Genomic DNA, 16,712 nt, shown 5'->3' with positions numbered 1-16,712 from the left:
CTGTTGGCATGTTGCTTATGGAGGCTGTGAAGATGATGGTGGTGGTGGTGGTGATGGTGATGATGTGTGCGTTTTTGTGTTTGTGCACGTGTGTGTGTGTGTGTGTGTGTGTGTGTGTTGCCCATTATTCATGTTGGTGTCTTCCTTTATCTGTCCCTACCTTTGTTTTTGAGACAGGATCACTTGTTGATCCTTTCTGATTCAGCTAATTGAGCTGGCTACTGAATTCTAAAGATCTCCTGTCTCTGTCTCCCCTGCACTGGAATACATATACATACTTCTACTTCTGGTCTTTTCTCTCTTTTTTTTTTTTAAGTTTCTTTTTCTTTTTATATGTGTATGAGTGTTTTGTCTGCATATTTATATGTCCAGTCTGTGTGCATCTGGTGCTCACAGATACCAGTAAAGGGCACCTAATCTCCTGGAACTGGTGTGTGCTCTCATGTGGGGGCTAGAAGACAAATCTGGATCCTCTTCAAGAGCAGCCAGGTTCTTAACTTCCATGCTATCTCTCCAGCCCCAGCTTTACCTTTTAGATTTATTTTATGTGTGTGTGTTTGCCTTCATGTATACATGTGTTCCACATGTGTGCTTTGTTCCTGAGGAGACTAGAAACGATTGAATCCCCTGGAACTAGAGTTATAGATTCTCGTGGGTCACCATGTAGTAGGTGGTAACTGAACCTGCGTCTTCTGCTTTATTAGTCAGTGCTCTTAGCCACTGAGGCATCATTCCAGCCCCAGTGTTTCATGTTTCTAAGTTTTAAGTGAAGGCTTCCTGTGTAGGAGACATCAGGAAACCCTAAGCACAATCACAGGCACCTTGTTCTTTAGGTGACAGTTTTATTTATTGATCCATCTTGTCCCTGTCAGACCCCAAGTCAAAGCTCTTTTCTCTACATGGCCATTTCTCTGCACCTGCTGTCTGTGCTGTTCTCCCCACGCATGATGGCACTTAGCCACTGCGGAGTCATCCTTCTAAGTACCCTTCCATCCTGAGGCACCTTGGGGAGGAGCTCACTCACAGCCTTCTCTGAGCTTCTAAAAATTGGCCAGTGGCAGCCTGTAAACCCAGCAGGAAAGTCCCCAATATCCCCCGAGCCTGAGCATGGAGAGTGTCCCAGGATGCAAGGCAGAGTGAGAGGGGAATGTTCTAGAAAACAGAGTCATTTGAAAGGACATTTGTAAATTTGAGCAGACACCAGACAGAAAGTCCTCTGTCAGGCTTTCATTTCCACCTGTTCCCTCAGCCTGTGAGACTCAGAAAAGGAGGCACAAAGCAGTCATGGAACAGTCATTCCAAATGTCCTGTTTCAGGTAAGCAATAGCGTCTCATTTAGATAAAGCATGCACACAGGAACACAGACACAAAAGACCAGCTTTTACAGGGGTTCCTACTTGCAACACGCATTGAGGCTTAACATTACACTTTGAAATATAAATAAGAACCGGGCGTGTGGTGTAAGTAGAACTGGGTGCTCTTGTGCCTTCGAAAGGATTCACTTAGCATGTGTGAATCACACAGTCTCACAGATAGAAACCATATTGTCCCTTCCTAGGGTCACCTTCTAAGGACACAGATGTGCTCCATGCCAGCTGCTTGAGAAACTGTCACCTCTCTTGGTGAATACCATGAGTACTTGACAGGATGCATTATTATTTTTTCTTTTTTGGAGAAAACTGGTGGACCATTAAGGAGCTGGGACCACACAACATCCTTATCCCCAGCTTCTTACACGAATGTCAGGCGACTTCAGGAAGCTCATCTCCCCTGCCTGCTTCTAGTTTCTCACGGCACAGACCAGACCTGCTCATGAGAGCCCCCTGGTGGAGCTCCCGTGAAACAAGCCTCTTGCCTGCCTTTTGCTTTGCTTTTAAGATGCAACCATTCAAAAACCACTTCCTCCTCCTGACTTGTGAGGTCAGTTTTGTCACTGTGTGTTGTTGTTGTTGTTGCTGCTGCTGCTGTTGTTACCATTTTAAGAGCCAAAAGGAACTAGGAGTTAAGAAAAATGGACTTGCAAGCTGCCTAATTTCCTAGCAACTCTGACACAGGTAAGGCAGGTTCCAGGGTGGGGCAGACAGCCCTGGAGCAAGCTGTAGGAGAGGCTCAGAAGGGCTGTGTTCTGAGAAGTGGTGGTTGAGATGGAATGGCTGCCATGCCTGTCCAGGTGATCCCCTGGGGGGGGACAGCATCTGTGTGTAGGTCTCTGCAGTCACGTAGCTCTTGCTTGGGAAGGCTCCGAGTCCAGGCTTACCCTCCAGAAGAACTCTGCCACACACTGCCCTCTTGGATTACTAAGGAACTCACATCAGAGAGCCAGACTTCCCATGAGCACCTGAGACTCCCACAGTTCCTGAAGGCCAGGCGTACTCTGCCAGGTCGCTTCTTTCAAATATTCTGCTTTCTACCCGAAGTACAATCTTCCTGCCAACCACCGCCACCTGCTCTTCTTCTGATAGTCCCTGGGAATGCCTCCATACTGCTCAGGCCAAGATCTTAGATTCTATTCCCCAACGCCCAGGGCCCTCGTGACGCCCACGCTTTCTTCCTCTGGTTCCCTCTTGGACATCAGATGCTGTCCACCCACTATGTGGCATCCTCTTGCTGTGCCCTTAGGAGCGAATGTGCAGAATTTTCTTGAATGTCTTCTTGAAGTTCTCATTGCACAGGGGATAGATGAGGGGGTTCAGCGTGGAGTTGATGTAGCCCAGCCAGATGGTGAACATGTGCACAGGTTCGCTGCAGCAGCTGTTGCAGAAGGCAATGACCATGAAGAAGATGAAATAGGGAATCCAGCAGAGGATGAAGGCCGCCATGATAAAACCCAACTGTTTGGCCGCCTTCCGCTCTCGGTTCAAGTGCAGCCCAGACACATACTGTCTGGAATGTGAGCGGAACCGCTTCCAGGTGATCTTGATGTAATCGAGGCCACTGTTTGACCCACTTCTCAGTTTGTCTCTGCCCAGCCCTGGCTCTATGCTGGTGTCGGAGTCTGTGGCCCGGGAGAAGGACTGTCGATCCACCAAAGTCTGGTCCTCTGATGTCTCACTGATCCGCCGGCAAGTATTCAGGTTCTGCTCATCCCTTTTGGGCTGGCTCAGGGCCTGTTCAATGGCCTCTGAGCCTCTGCCACCTCCCTCAGCCATGGTCTGTGTCTGCATGGAGTCACGATGGAAACAGTGGTGTGTGACTGTTTCCCCATCATCCACTTGGCTGAAAACAGTTGGTGAGTTTATCTTCTTGGGATCTTCGGAGGTTGACTTCTGATCTAGTCCTCCACTAGTGTCTCTTGATGGCCTTTTCAGGACCCCCCAGGGTGACTCTTTCCCAGGTTTCTTGGTATCCTCCTTGACATCCTCTGACTTCAGCTTGATTTCTAAGAAGGAAGGGAGGGAGCCATTGGTGAGCTGGCGGTGCTGACAGTGTCTCCGCACAGCCTTGTAGATCTTCACATAGAACCACAGCATGAGCACAGTGGGGAGGTAGAAGTTGATGATGGCGGTCATGATCTTGAACCACGTGACGTTGTAGAAATCTGTCTCACACTTATCTTCCCGAAGCGCTAAGGCCGGGGGCATGAAGTGATGCCAGCCAAGAATGGGTATAACCCACAGGAAGGAGAGAAACCAGGCCCCCAGGATGGTGGCTGACGCGCGGGTCTTGGTTCGATACCTCAGGTACCGGAGGGGTTGCTGGACAGAGCGGTATCGATCAATACACAGGATAAAGACACTGAAGATGGATGCTGTACTGGCCACATAATCCATAGAAAGCCAAAAGAGGCAGAGGGGGCGGCCCAGGGACCACTTGGTCATGATGAGATAAAGGATGTTCATGGGCATGACGACTGCACCTACGATCAGGTCTGCTACCGACAGGCTGACAATGTACAGGTTGCCCACGGTGTGCAGTTTACGCTCACTGTGTACAGCATACAGCACCAGCAGGTTGAGACCTACTGTGACCAGGGAGATGCTACTTAGAACCACCACCAGGGGCAGCAGCTGAGGGCTGGCCATGACGGTCCTGTTCCCCTCACACATCTTGTCTTCAAAGGCTGAGGAGATGTTGGGAAGGCTCATTGGCGCAAGGGCAGCCTCTAAGGATGGCTTCCGCCCTAGGAGGAAAGACATGAGATCAAAGTCAGTGATCACCTAAGATCAGGCTGGGAGCTACTGGGGCGGGGGGGAGCGAGTGGATACCCACTCCAACCTCAGGACACATGTATTCACTCATGCATTCCTATGTCCTCACATTCCATCAGTGAGTAATTGTTTGATTCCTAGCATTATTCTGGATATCAGAGATAGCAGTGAATAAACTGGACAAAACCCTCTGATTTTGTGGAGTTTGCCTGCCAGAGTTTAACCAGAACAGGGCAATCAGTACTTTGTGCAAGTCTTATTTTGAACACGTCCTGATTGACCCAAGCTTTGTGTTGTCATCTATGTCCTCTTTGCTGGTTGCTGGTCCTGACATAAAATTGTGGCCAGAAAGAGGCAGTGGGGCTCACAAAGCATTCTCTCTCTGTGACAGATGCCAAGCTATGAGAACCACGCTTTCCCCTCTACCCTCTTCCCAGAAGGAAGTGAGGACAGGGTGTTTTGAGTATGACAGTAGTTTGGAGGCGCTCAGGGAAATGTTAAGAAAACCTCAGAGGCTCCAATTTAGGGTTCAGTTGTTACTCAGCTGCTGAAGTGACCCCAGAATCTTGGTGAACACTAAATGCTTTCTTTGCTTAGGTCACTGCCCAGGGAGAACTGACCTGTAGCTATGAGCATCCCTGATTGGATGAGATCCTGGGGGAACGGAAGAGGTACACAGACATAGGCTGAATCTAGCCTAGGCCCCAACAAGGAAGGTCCTTACACTGTGGATATAGCTCAGGGATAGAGGTGTAGTTAGCATCATCAAGGCCTTGGCTTCCAGCCCAGCACCACAAATAAGATGTTTGTTTATTTATCTATCTATTTACCTAATTATTTACTTTAGTCTGTCTGTGTTTTGGAGACAAGATCTTGGTGTAGGCATGAATGGCATGGAACTCTCTATGTAGACCAAGCTGGCCTTGAACTTGCAGCAATCCCCCTACTTCTGTCTCCCCAGTGCTGAACTGCAGGTATGAGCCACCATATCTTATTGGTTAAAATATTAAGGCCACTCCATGTAGATAAAAGGGAGGTTTATTTTGTGGGGTAACTTACAAGTGAAGGGATAGTTTACAGGGTCTGGGAAAGGTGTAGTGCAGTCCAGTGGTGTTCTCTGGAGAACTCTGCTTGGGCTACCTCCAGCGTTCAGGGTCCAGGAACCAAGAGAACTCCCCCATCTGGATCTTAGGTCTTCAGGGGTCCTCTCTCGGCTCTGCCTTGTAGGTGTGACAGTTACCAAAGCCTCAAAGTGGGTGGTACTTCCAGGTTAAAGCTGGAATGGCTACCCACTACAATATCTGGCTTCAAAATGTCAATGTGTTTATTTCTTTATGTACTGTAATAAGCAAATTAATATAAATGTTAATTTGCTTACTACATACAGTTCAATACATTTTTTAAAAAAGGGGGCTTATATAGCCTAGGCTGGCCTCCAGTCACCAGGTAGATGAAGATGACCTTAAACTCCTGACCCTTCTGACTCTATCCCTTGAGTGCTGAGATTGATGCATGCTCTGTTCCCCATCCCCATTTCTCCTTCGTATTTGTGAAAGGTCTTTTATGCAAAGATAAGAACAAAAGCTGCTTAGCATGCAGGGAAGCCTCACCTCTATCCTTAGCAAAAACAAAACAAAACCCACAAACCAATAAAAGTATGATAGTATCAACTGTCAACCTGACAGACTCTAGACCAGTGGTTCTCAACCCGTGGGTTGCAACCCCTTTGGGGACCAACTATCAGATATCCAGCATATCAGATATTTATATTACAATTCATAACGGTAGCAAAATTGCAGTTACAAAGTAGCAATGAAAATAACTTCATGGTTGGGGGTCACTGCAACATGAGGAATTGTATTAAAGGGTCCCAGCATTAGGAAGGCTGAGAACCGCTGCTCTGGAAACACAGGCCTCTGAGCATGCCTGTGAAGGATTATATTCATTAGATTAATGAATGTAGGAAGCCTAGCTCCACAGGGGTTAGCACCATTCCCTGGGTAGGGGACCCTGGGCTGTGTAGAATGCAGAAAGCCATCTAAACACACACTCATTCATTGCTCTTGGCTTCTTGGCTGTAGATACAATGTGTTCAGCTACTTCAAACTCCTGCTGCTGTGACCCCTTACCCTGCCCCCAAAAGCTGAAAGCAAGAACTGTTGAGCCAAAATAAACCCTTTCTGTCTTAAATTGCTTTTGTTGGGGTGTTTGTATCACAGAAACAGAAACTAAAAAGACAAATAACTGTATGTTAGATGAATGAATGAATGAACAGCGGCAGTATCTGGCTCAGTGGCAGTACACTTGCCTGGCATTCTCTACACCATCAAAAATAAATAAATAGGGCTAGAGAGGCGGCTCCATGGTTATGAGTATGTGCTGCTCTTCCAGAGAGAGGACCAGAGTTCTGTTCCCAACAACTACATTGGGTGGGTTGAAACCACCTGTAACTCTAGCTCCAAGGGAACCAATGTTCTCTTCCAGTCTCTGAGAACACTGCACTCATGTGGACACACTACCCTCTGTGGTGGTATTATATTCCCCCAAATATTGTGCACCCTAATAAATTTATCTGGGGTCAGAGAACAGACAGCTACTAGATACAGAGCCAAATATGGTGGCTAGAAAATGGGTCAGAGCAAGCCATAGCAGAAGCTGGGCGGTGGTGGTGCATGCCTTTAATATCAGTACTTGGGAGGCAGAGCTAGCTGGATCTCTGTGTGTTCAAGGATACAGCCAGCATGGAGACACACACCTTTAATCTGAGAAAGCAAGCCTTTAATCCCAGGGAGTGGTGGCAGAAAGGGAAAGATATATAAGGCGTGAAGACCAGAAACTAGAAGCATTTGGCTGGTTAGGCATTTGGCTGGTTAAGCTTTTAGGCTTCTAGCAACAGTTCAGTTGAGACCCATTCAAACGAGGACACAGAGGCTTCCAGTCTGAGGAAACAGGATCAGCAGAGGAACTGGTGAGGTGAGGAAGCTGTGGCTTGTTCTGTCTCTCTGATCTTCCAGCATTCACTCCAATACCTGGCTCAGGTTTGATTTTATTAATTAGACCTTTTAAGATTCCTCTATAACCCTCCATATATAATTAAAAAAATAAAATCCTTACAAATCAACAAAGAAAACCAGGGTGCTTAGGCAGCGTGCTGTGAAGCATTTTAGCTGGGAGAGCTTCTTCATTCAGCCCACGCTCGCTGCTGTCAGGCTCTTTTACATCCTGCTGACCTAGCTCACAAGCAAGAAGGCTGCTTTGCCCTGCAAAGCTGCAGGCCTGGGAACAGAAACTGTTGGGAGCTGAGTTTTTGGTGGGGAAGCTTTGGAAGTGGGGAGCTGTTGGAAGTGGGGAGCTGTTGGGGGGAGCTGTTGGGGAAGAAGCATTTGCATCTGCGTTTGCAGAGAAACCCCTGTGCTCAGCTCACACAGCGAGGCCTGAGGAATGCCTGCAGTTCCATGGAAGTGGGAAAGCCTTGGGGAACTCTGGGAGCCGGCTGGGAGCCCAGAAAAAACTGGCCACACAGGGAGCAGAGCAAACAGCACTGGCCTTGGAAAGGCTGAGGCAATTCCAAGAAAGGAGGGGGAGCCTTAGGGACAGGCTTGAGGGATGCTGGGGACTTCCCAGGAAAAGGAGCTGCCTCACAGGCCCATGGATTCTAGGCCTGGCGCCTGTGGTCACACAGGGAGAGCTGCAGAGGACCCACAAGAGATTTCCTCTACTTCATGTCCCACTCAGGACCAGCTACTTTATTGGTAGTCCTAATAAAAATGAAAGAAAACAAAAGAAAAAAATGTTTTCCTACACTGGGGATCAAACACACATCTTCACCCTCCCCGGGCAAATGTCCTAGCGCCACGCCTCACAGCCCTAAATAAAAAATGTTCAAACAACTGCAGAACATCCAGGCATCTGGGGACCATTCTGAGTGCAGGTGCTGGGCAGCTGCAGGGTTGTAGGGTCACAGGGTCACAGTGGCTGGGAAATATCTGTGCTATATCCGGCCCTTAGACAGGATCTAGCTTGGAACTAACACATCAGTATTCTTCGCCCTCCTTTTGGACCAGCACTTTGAAGAGCAGATCCATGAGCAGTTTCTAAAAGAGGGCCAGACGCTTGGGACAAGAGGGCCAACACAGACCTCATCCAGCCTCACAGCCCACAAAGACTAGAGAGAAGATGGAAGGCACGACCCTATCCAGCCTCCCATCTCAAGAGAGACTACCAAGGGGGTGGGGGACACACAGAGCAGAGACCCCCATCTGGCCTCATATCCCACAGGGGACTGAAGAGAATGTGGGGGACAGGGGTTCCTATCTGACCTCACAGATCACAGGCACTGAAGAGAAAGTGGGGACACGCAGAGACAGGGGCCCAGGGCTCCTAGGGCCTCATGGCTTACAGGGGACTGCAGAGAGGGTGGAGGAGGGGACGCGGATCCTTTTAGGCTTATACACACACCCTCCTTGCCCAGTGCCCAGGAGACTGAGCAGCCTAGAGCTCTGGCAAGGCATCCTTATATTAGAAGCAGGAAAACATGCCCTCCCTCTCCCTCCTTTCCCTTTCCCTTCCTTTACTGCTAGGAGGTAGGGAGGCATGGAGCTGGTCAGTTGGTCATGGGCTATGCAGTGAGGATCTGGGAAAAGGCAGCAGTGGACCCTTCTTCCCCAATGGGCACAGCGGACAGGGTGACATTCTTCTGAGTTACAGTGGGTGGATACAGACCAAAGCCGTCAGCAGGCACAGGCTCTTTAGTCATTACAAACACTACGATCCAATCAGGTCAAGCACGTGAGACAAGCCCAGGGTCAAAGTTCCTTCCACACTCCAGACCACAGAGAGTAAGAAGCCAAGCTCTGGGCATCTCTCACACATGAGTTATATTAACCAGAGCAGCCCAAGCTCAGAGAGCCCAAGTAACTCGCTTAAAGCCACATAGCTAGAGAGCATTTCCTGAAGATTGTAGTCTAGGTCTGCTCCCTCAGGGTTTCTCATCTCAGTACCACTAGCACTTGGGGGAGGGGCCACTCTGTGGTGGGGGCTTCTCTGTGCCTGGTCTGTACAAATATCTCCAGCTTCTGTGCGTGGGACACCAGTAGCAGATACCTCCCAGTGTGACAACAACATGTCTGATATCAGATGTTCGATGAGAGACAGAAGAAACTGTGACCAGAGCTATGGAACATTTGTCTAACCTAGGACATAACATGCATCTCACAGTAAGGGGGACTTGCTTGTGTTGTGGGTTTAAAAAGGGTGTGTGTGTGTGTGTGTGTGTGTGTGTGTGTGTGTGTGCATGTGTGCCACACATGTCCAGGCACTCTCAGAGGATAGAAGAGTACACTGGATCCCATGGAGCTGGCATTATGGGTAGTTGTGAACTGCTGGACTTGGGTGCTGGGATCCTCTGCAAGCGCAGTTCGTGCTCTTTGCCACTGAGCCACATCTCCAGTCCTTGTTTTGTTTTTTTGAGACGGGCTCATGTAACCCAAGCTAGCCTCCAACTCAAACTCCCTATATAGCCGAGGATGATTCCGAACTTCCAATCCTCTTATCTCACCACCTATGTGCTGGGATGTGCCGCCATGCCCAGCTTTATGCAGTGCTGGGGACAGAACCCAGGGCTTCCTGACTGCTGCCAACTGAGCCCCATCCCCAACTCCAACATAGGTCTTTCTCAAGTCAGATCTTAGCTAGCAGAGCAAAGAGTTACCTTGAGTGATCTAAGCTCCCTTGTCATGGGGAGCACATGGCAAGTGGTAGCTCCCATCTGCTCTAAATTAAAAACCATCCATCTCTCTCAAGGTCAAGGATCTAACTAAAACCTGCAGATGGTGATTTCAGGTGTAACCTTCAAGTCACCCAGCACTATGCCATGTATACAGAAGGTGCTAAATTATTGCAACCTCTATATTTTCCAACAGCCAAGCTGCCCCAATCTAGCTAATGGGACCACCTTCTCTTCTTGTTATTGCTGAGGCTTTATTTATTTATTTATTTATTTATTTATTTATTTATTTATTTATTTTAAAGGCAGAGTCTTACTATGTAGACCAGGCTGGCCTCAAACTCAGAGATCTGCCTGCCTCTGTCTCCCAAGTGTTGGGCATGTGCCAGCACTAACATGAACATTAGAGATGATTTATCTTATTGATGAATACTGTTCCATGCCTTTTAGACAATTTGTCTAGCCTTCCCTGGAAGCCTCAGAGTTAGAAATATGTTTCTCAGTAATAATCCACATGAACAAATATGTAGACCCAAGGTGGATAATCTCACCACCTTCAAGGTAGAGATGGGACAAGAGTCAAAGGTTATCTTTAGCTATTGCATGACCTCAAAAAAAAAACAAAACAAAACAAAAAAAAAACAAAAAACAAAACAAAACAAAAAAACCCTCCAAACCAAAACAAATAAACAACAACAGTGAAGGCCCTGAGTGATCGCCACTGTGTTAGGCCCAGGGAAGACTGACTTGTGGCTATGTGGTTTGGATATGGATGCAGGACATCCTATAGAGCTCCTAATTGCCAACATGGGGAGGAGCCTAGTAGGGTCTCCACCCCATTGGGGCTAGGGGAAACTGCTTATCCTGGGGATCCAGGTAACTCCTGGGACCTTCAAATCTTGGAAGAACAGGTTGGTACTGAAACTTGAACCTGACCCCGGCTTTCTCTAGCTTCCTGTTTCACATGGTGTGGCTTTTACCTTCCACATGGGCTCCAAACCCATCCCCACCATTGGCCACCACACTGGGATTGCTGAACCTTGGCCTTTTGGTCACCTGAATTCTGAGCTGCATCATTTTTCCCCCTTTATAGTTAACCTGCCCTGGACATTTTGTTACAGTAACAGAGAGTGGTGGTCACCACAGAAGAGAACATCACATAGTCACTGATACCCAATCTAAGAGCACTCATGACAATATGGGAAAATCTCAGCACAAAATTAAATCTTCAAGATATTATCTGTACAGTCTGGTGCCAATTCTATTAAGCAGAAGGCTCTGGGAGAGGGCGGACCTCTGTGTGCACACAACCTTCTCTAGGCTGTGGAAAATATTATCTCTCATAATACCTTTAACAACAGGAGTCAATGGATGAGATCTGCCTTAACTTAATAACAGGAAAAATAAAAACTTGTCAACCACGTTTGTTTTTAAAAACACAATAAAGTAAATTTCACTAAAAAATACTAAAGCAATGTTTTCACAGGTTTATTTTCTGTATAAGAAGTGAGAATTCAGGATTCCATTCTGGCACACTTGGAACAGCTCCCCATCCCAGCCTGCTCTCTTCATTTGCATAGACGCCACTTCTGGTTGAGTAAGCCAAAACATTAATGTTTTGGCTCCCATTCCCAGTAAAAAGCATCGCAGGCGAGGGTATGCCTTGTCAAGTCTGGGAGGGCATCATTTCCACGAAGCCCCAAGCGTGGCAATGCTACCTCCTGCGTCCACAGAGCAGATGCTGACAATGAGCTCTGCTGCAGGACTCAGACTCAGTGGAAGAAAGCAGTCGGCAAGTGACCTTGAGCTCAGGCAGAGGCCCTCAGGGATCTTCGAGGGTACAGGTCTGTATGCTGGTGTCTGGTGCTTGGAGAAAGGGCTCCGTGGTTAAGTGTGTACTGCTCTCAAAGAGGACTTTAGTTCAGTGTCCAGCACCCACATGGGAGCTCAAACCATCCAGTTCCAGAGGATCCAACATCCTCTTCTGCCTCTGACAACGCCAGGCACACATATGGTGCACATTTTCACACAAGAAGGCTAAACAGCCATACATATAAAATTAAAATAAATAAATCTTTAAAGGAAACGTACTGTTTTGTAGATATTGTACTAAAGGCTCAAGCCTAAAAGGAGAAATTGGTATGCTGGACTTAAGAGTCTAACAAAGAGGCCAGCATGGTGTGGGGTGTAATATAGCACTCATAAGGCTGAGGCAGGAGGATCACTATGAGTTCAAGGTCAGCCCGAGCTACATAGTGAGTGCTAAGCCAGCCCTGGAAAAATAAGGAGATCCTGCCTCAAACAATCATGGGAAACTTTGTGTTTCAAAAGGAAGTGTAAGTTTGCAGAATGAGAGATGATTCTTTATATTTTATCTGTATGTGATATATCCGGGTATGCCCACAATTAACTGCACCTGTGACTGTGGTCACATAGGAGTGTGCAGACAAGTGGTAGAACTGACCATTTTGGACAAACATACCATACTCACAGGAATGAAACAGCCTGGCAAATCCCTTCTCAGATATCAACATCAGGAAGGAGCACATGATTACAAAAAGAAGTCTTCCCACACAACCATGAGATGAGAAATGATCTCATTTAAAAACCAGAAAAGGGTGAACAGACACTTCACCAAAGAGACAGGAAGTGCCTTTACACATGAGAATGTTTGCAATAGCGAGTCGCCAGGGAATGCAAAGCAGAACCAGAGTGACACACCGTGTTGTGTCTACTCTGCTGATTAATAATTAAGAACAGCAGCAAGTTCCGCATGTAGACAACTTAGCCTTGAGGGCTGCAGAGAAAACACGAAGTGGTGCAGGTGCTGTGGGAGGCAGCTAGATGTTATACACAGCCCAGAGAAACCAAGACCGTGTCAGCAGGGAACAAGCACGCAAGCGCTCACAGCATTATTCACAGGGGCCCGGAGAAACCCAAGGCCAGCAGCTTGTGAGTGCATCCTGACGACACAGTCTGTCAATGAAAGGGTCACGGTATGCCAATCAGTCAGAGAGATAGGCTGAGCATGGTGGCACACACCTTTAATCCCAACACTTGGATAGCAGAAGCAGGTGGATCTGTTCATGAGTTTGAGGACGGCCTGATCTACACAGCAAAGTTTCAGAAACCTTGTCTCAAAACCCAAACAACCAAACAAACAAAACCACAAAAGAACAACAACAAAAAACCCACAGTGAAACACAAAGGCAGTGATTATCCAGAGCCAGCAAATCAGAGACAGACAAACAGACAACAAACAGAAATAGAGAGAGACAGGAAGTTTGTAACCACTCCGAGTGGTCCAGGGACAGGAGGGAACTTTACAAAATTCCTGGAGCATGCTGCCACTGACTCTGCTAATGAGAAACTGCAAAGTTAGTAACTGAATTTTTTTTTTTTTTTTTTTTTTTTTTTTGGTTTTTAGAGACAGGGTTTCTCTGTAGCTTTGGAGCCTGTCCTGGACTAGCTCTGTAAACCAGGCTGGCCTCGCACTCACAGAGATCCGCCTGCCTCTGCCTCCCGAGTGCTGGGATTACAGGCGTGCACCACCATCGCCCGGCCTGAATTTTAATTTTTAGATTAATGTTAATTTTATGTGCATGAGTGTGTACATGTATATATACACATGTATATATGTGTAGTGTGTACATGCCTGGTGCCTGGAAGGGTCGGAAGAGCACACCAGCTCCCCTGGAAATGGATTTAAAGATGGTTCTGAGCTACCATATGGGGGCTGGGAACTGAACATGGGTCCTCTACAAGATCAGCCAGCACTCTTAACTGCTGAGCGATCTCTCCTAGTATTTGAACTGTATGCCTCACTTTATGATGAGTGAATTTTCTAGTATATAAATTATAACTCAATAACGTTGTTGAAGAAAATTTCTTAAATTCCTTGGAAACAGAAGGATTGCATCTTCAAAGACGGCTTGGGCTATGTAGTAAGACCTCAAAATCAAAACCAAACCCAGAGAAATATCTTAACAAGTCAGAGCTTAAGAAAGAGGCTGCAGGGCCAGGTGTAGAGACATGCACCTGTTACCCCAGCCCTCAGGAGGCAGAGGCTGCTTGGGTCTCTTAGATCTATGCATCTGTTAAAATCATCCTCTCTCTATCAGTGTGGAAATTTTCTAGTATTCTTAGGACCATTAATTTATTCTTCTACTTAAAATTTTAAATTTGCATTTTATGTATGTGAGTGCCAGCAAGTATAGACACCATGTGTGCCTGGCAGGGGAAGATCAGAAGAGGATGCTAGATCCCCTGGAGCTACAGATGGCTGTGAGCCACCACATGAGTGGCTGGATCCTCTGAGTGAAGGATGAATGGGTGAAGGCAGAATGAATGGACAGATGGATGAATGAACGTCAGCTGGCAACCACAGCCACACTGGTTCCCACTGCTGCATGCTCTTGGTTCTGAGCCAAACCTGGTGATGCTGAAGACCCCCAAGTGTGGGAGCAGGATGACAGCCTGTCGGGCCCCAGGTTACTCGGCTGAGGGAGACAGACATGAGGTACTAAAGATCTGGACCCTCTAGAAGAGCAGACAGTGCTCTTGCCTGCTGACCCATCTCTCCAGCCTCAGTACCATTTCAATGAGAGCCAGCTCATTGGTTAGCAGGACAACAGCTTCAGCCAGTACCAAGACTTAACCACTTCATGGGTAGTGGGTAGGGCACATGAGCACATGCCTGGCACATGTGAGGCTCTGGGTCAAATCAAACAAATAAAGCACCTGTACAAACACACACACACACGTGCGCGCGCGCGCGCGCGCACACACACACACACACACACACACACACACACACACACACATACTTCCTTAACCTCATAGCTTCCTGGTAAAGAGGACACGGTGGGATGTCACAGCTAACTTTTGAGTTACTCATCAGAATTTCCCCAGTCTTCCCATGTCACATGATGTAAGGGTTTAGGAGTTGGCAATTGTTTGGCTGTCTGGCCCCACAGTGACAGCTAAATGCAGGAAAGGGGTGCTGAGGGATACATGGCCCCCAAAAGGAATGCATGGAAAGCTCAATTCAGCTATTTCTTCCCCCTGTGTTTGGACACTAGTGATGGGAAGGCAGATGGACCCACCAGGCTGGGAAAGGTCCCGGTCTCTCAACCCTCATTCTGCTAGTGGTCTCCCTTAAATCAAAGACGTAGAAACTAAGGCTGATAGAGCTTGATACCAACACTAAGAGACCCAAGGTGGGGAGACAATGAACTTGGGTGTGACTCAGCGACAGGGTGCTTGCCGAGTATCTGGGGCCCTGGGTTCTAGCCTCCAGCTTCATAAATACAAAAATCCAGCAGCCATGAGAGTGAAGCTTCACTTGTAGGGCCACACCACAGCACGCCCATCTTCTCAGACCTTTTGGCGACCTTTGCTCCCCTCACTCCCGGACTTCCTTTTCCTTGGAAGAGAGAGAAGGAAGTAAATGCTTTAAATAAAAATGTCAGAGAATGGAAAATATGAACATCTGTGCTAAGGTTAGGCAGAACCAGTGAATGCAACACGCAGCCCAGCATGTGACTGTCATTTCAGGATGCAAGGAATGAGGTTTCCTTTTTTCTCAAATCCCTGAAGATTCAGCTTTGACAAAGACACTTCCAAGAACCAAAGTCACCCAGAATGTTCTCTGCTTCAGAAGGAAAACAACAACAACAAAATAAAACAAAAAACAGACTTACAAAACTGCCGTAGGAGAAAAGAGGTGGGGTGATGCTTAGGGACGTGCCTGGGATTAGGCACGCTCTCGTGTCTATCTCCCTCAGCCGAGTAACCTGGGCACCAACAGGCTGTCACCCTGCTCCCACACTTGGGGGTCTTCAGCATCACCAGGTTTGGCTCAGAACCAAGAGCATGCAGCAGTGGGAACCAGTGTGGCTGTGGTTGCCAGCTGACGTTCATTCGGCCTTCACCCATTCATTCACAAAACCTTTACTGAAGGAAATTTTCCTCGTGCATAGATGGAAGAACATCTGAAAAGCAGACCCAGCTCCCACTGTCCTTCAGTGGGCAGCTCTTACCAGTAGCTCTCACCCCCACCTTCCCAGACTGCACCTCACTGTTTGGAACCTTCTACTTCCTGCTGATGGGGTGGACACGTTTTCTCCCATTCTTTACCAAGCACAACTGGAACCCTCTGGACACATTTGCAATGCTCCCGTAGTTCCAGCTACCTGGAGGATGAGGCAGGGGCATCCCTTGAGCCCAGCAGTGTGAGACCCGTTTGGGTAACATCATGAGACTCCATTTCAAAAGCAAATGAGTAAATAAACCAATTCCCAGAAATCACTCTATATTTTTAGTCTTAATTATATGTACGAATATGTGGGGTATGTGCACCTAAGTGCAACTGTTCAAGGAGGCCTGAAGGGGGGCACTAGATTCCCTGGAGCTGGAGTTACATGTGGTTGTGAGTTGTCTGATATAGGTGCTACGAACTGAACCTGGGTCCTTTACAAGAACAGTACTCATTCTTAGCCACTGAGTCACCTCTCCAGCTCCAAGACACTGATCTTTGTGTGTGTGGATATTTTTGTTTGTTTGTTGTTTTGTTTTGTTTTTTGTTTTTTAGACAGGCTCTCACTATTTTGCCCTGGCTGTCCTAAAACTTGCTACATAGGTCAGACTGACCTTGGACTCACAAAGATCTGCCTGCCTTTGCTTCCAGAGTGCTAAGATTACAGGTGTACACTAGTACACCCTATCCAGATATTCTTAAGATAAGCACAAGGCTGACAGGTCTTGGAGATGCAGAGGCCAACTAACCATGAAACTTGGAAGCCCGAGAGAGACCTGAGGATGAGTTCCCTGGACTCTTG

General features: G+C 47.5%; 1 protein-coding gene across 2 annotated transcripts in view; it reads right to left on the bottom strand.

Moving 5' to 3' along the window:
- Positions 1–825: 825 nt before the first annotated feature.
- Positions 826–16,712, bottom strand: part of Hrh1 (histamine receptor H1) — an 89,304-nt gene continuing 73,417 nt past the window's right edge. For both annotated transcript variants that reach the window (XM_036182763.1, XM_036182762.1), the window contains exon 2: positions 826–4,120. In XM_036182763.1, coding sequence (XP_036038656.1) covers positions 2,616–4,085 — 1,470 coding nt within the window. In that variant the 5' untranslated portion in view covers positions 4,086–4,120 and the 3' untranslated portion in view covers positions 826–2,615. The remainder of the gene's footprint in view (positions 4,121–16,712) is intronic.

This window comes from Onychomys torridus, chromosome 3 (assembly GCF_903995425.1).
Source record: "Onychomys torridus chromosome 3, mOncTor1.1, whole genome shotgun sequence".
Lineage (NCBI taxonomy): Eukaryota > Metazoa > Chordata > Mammalia > Rodentia > Cricetidae > Onychomys > Onychomys torridus.
The sequence above is the reverse complement of the archived record's forward strand: the minus strand, read 5'-3'. Positions and strand labels throughout refer to the sequence as shown.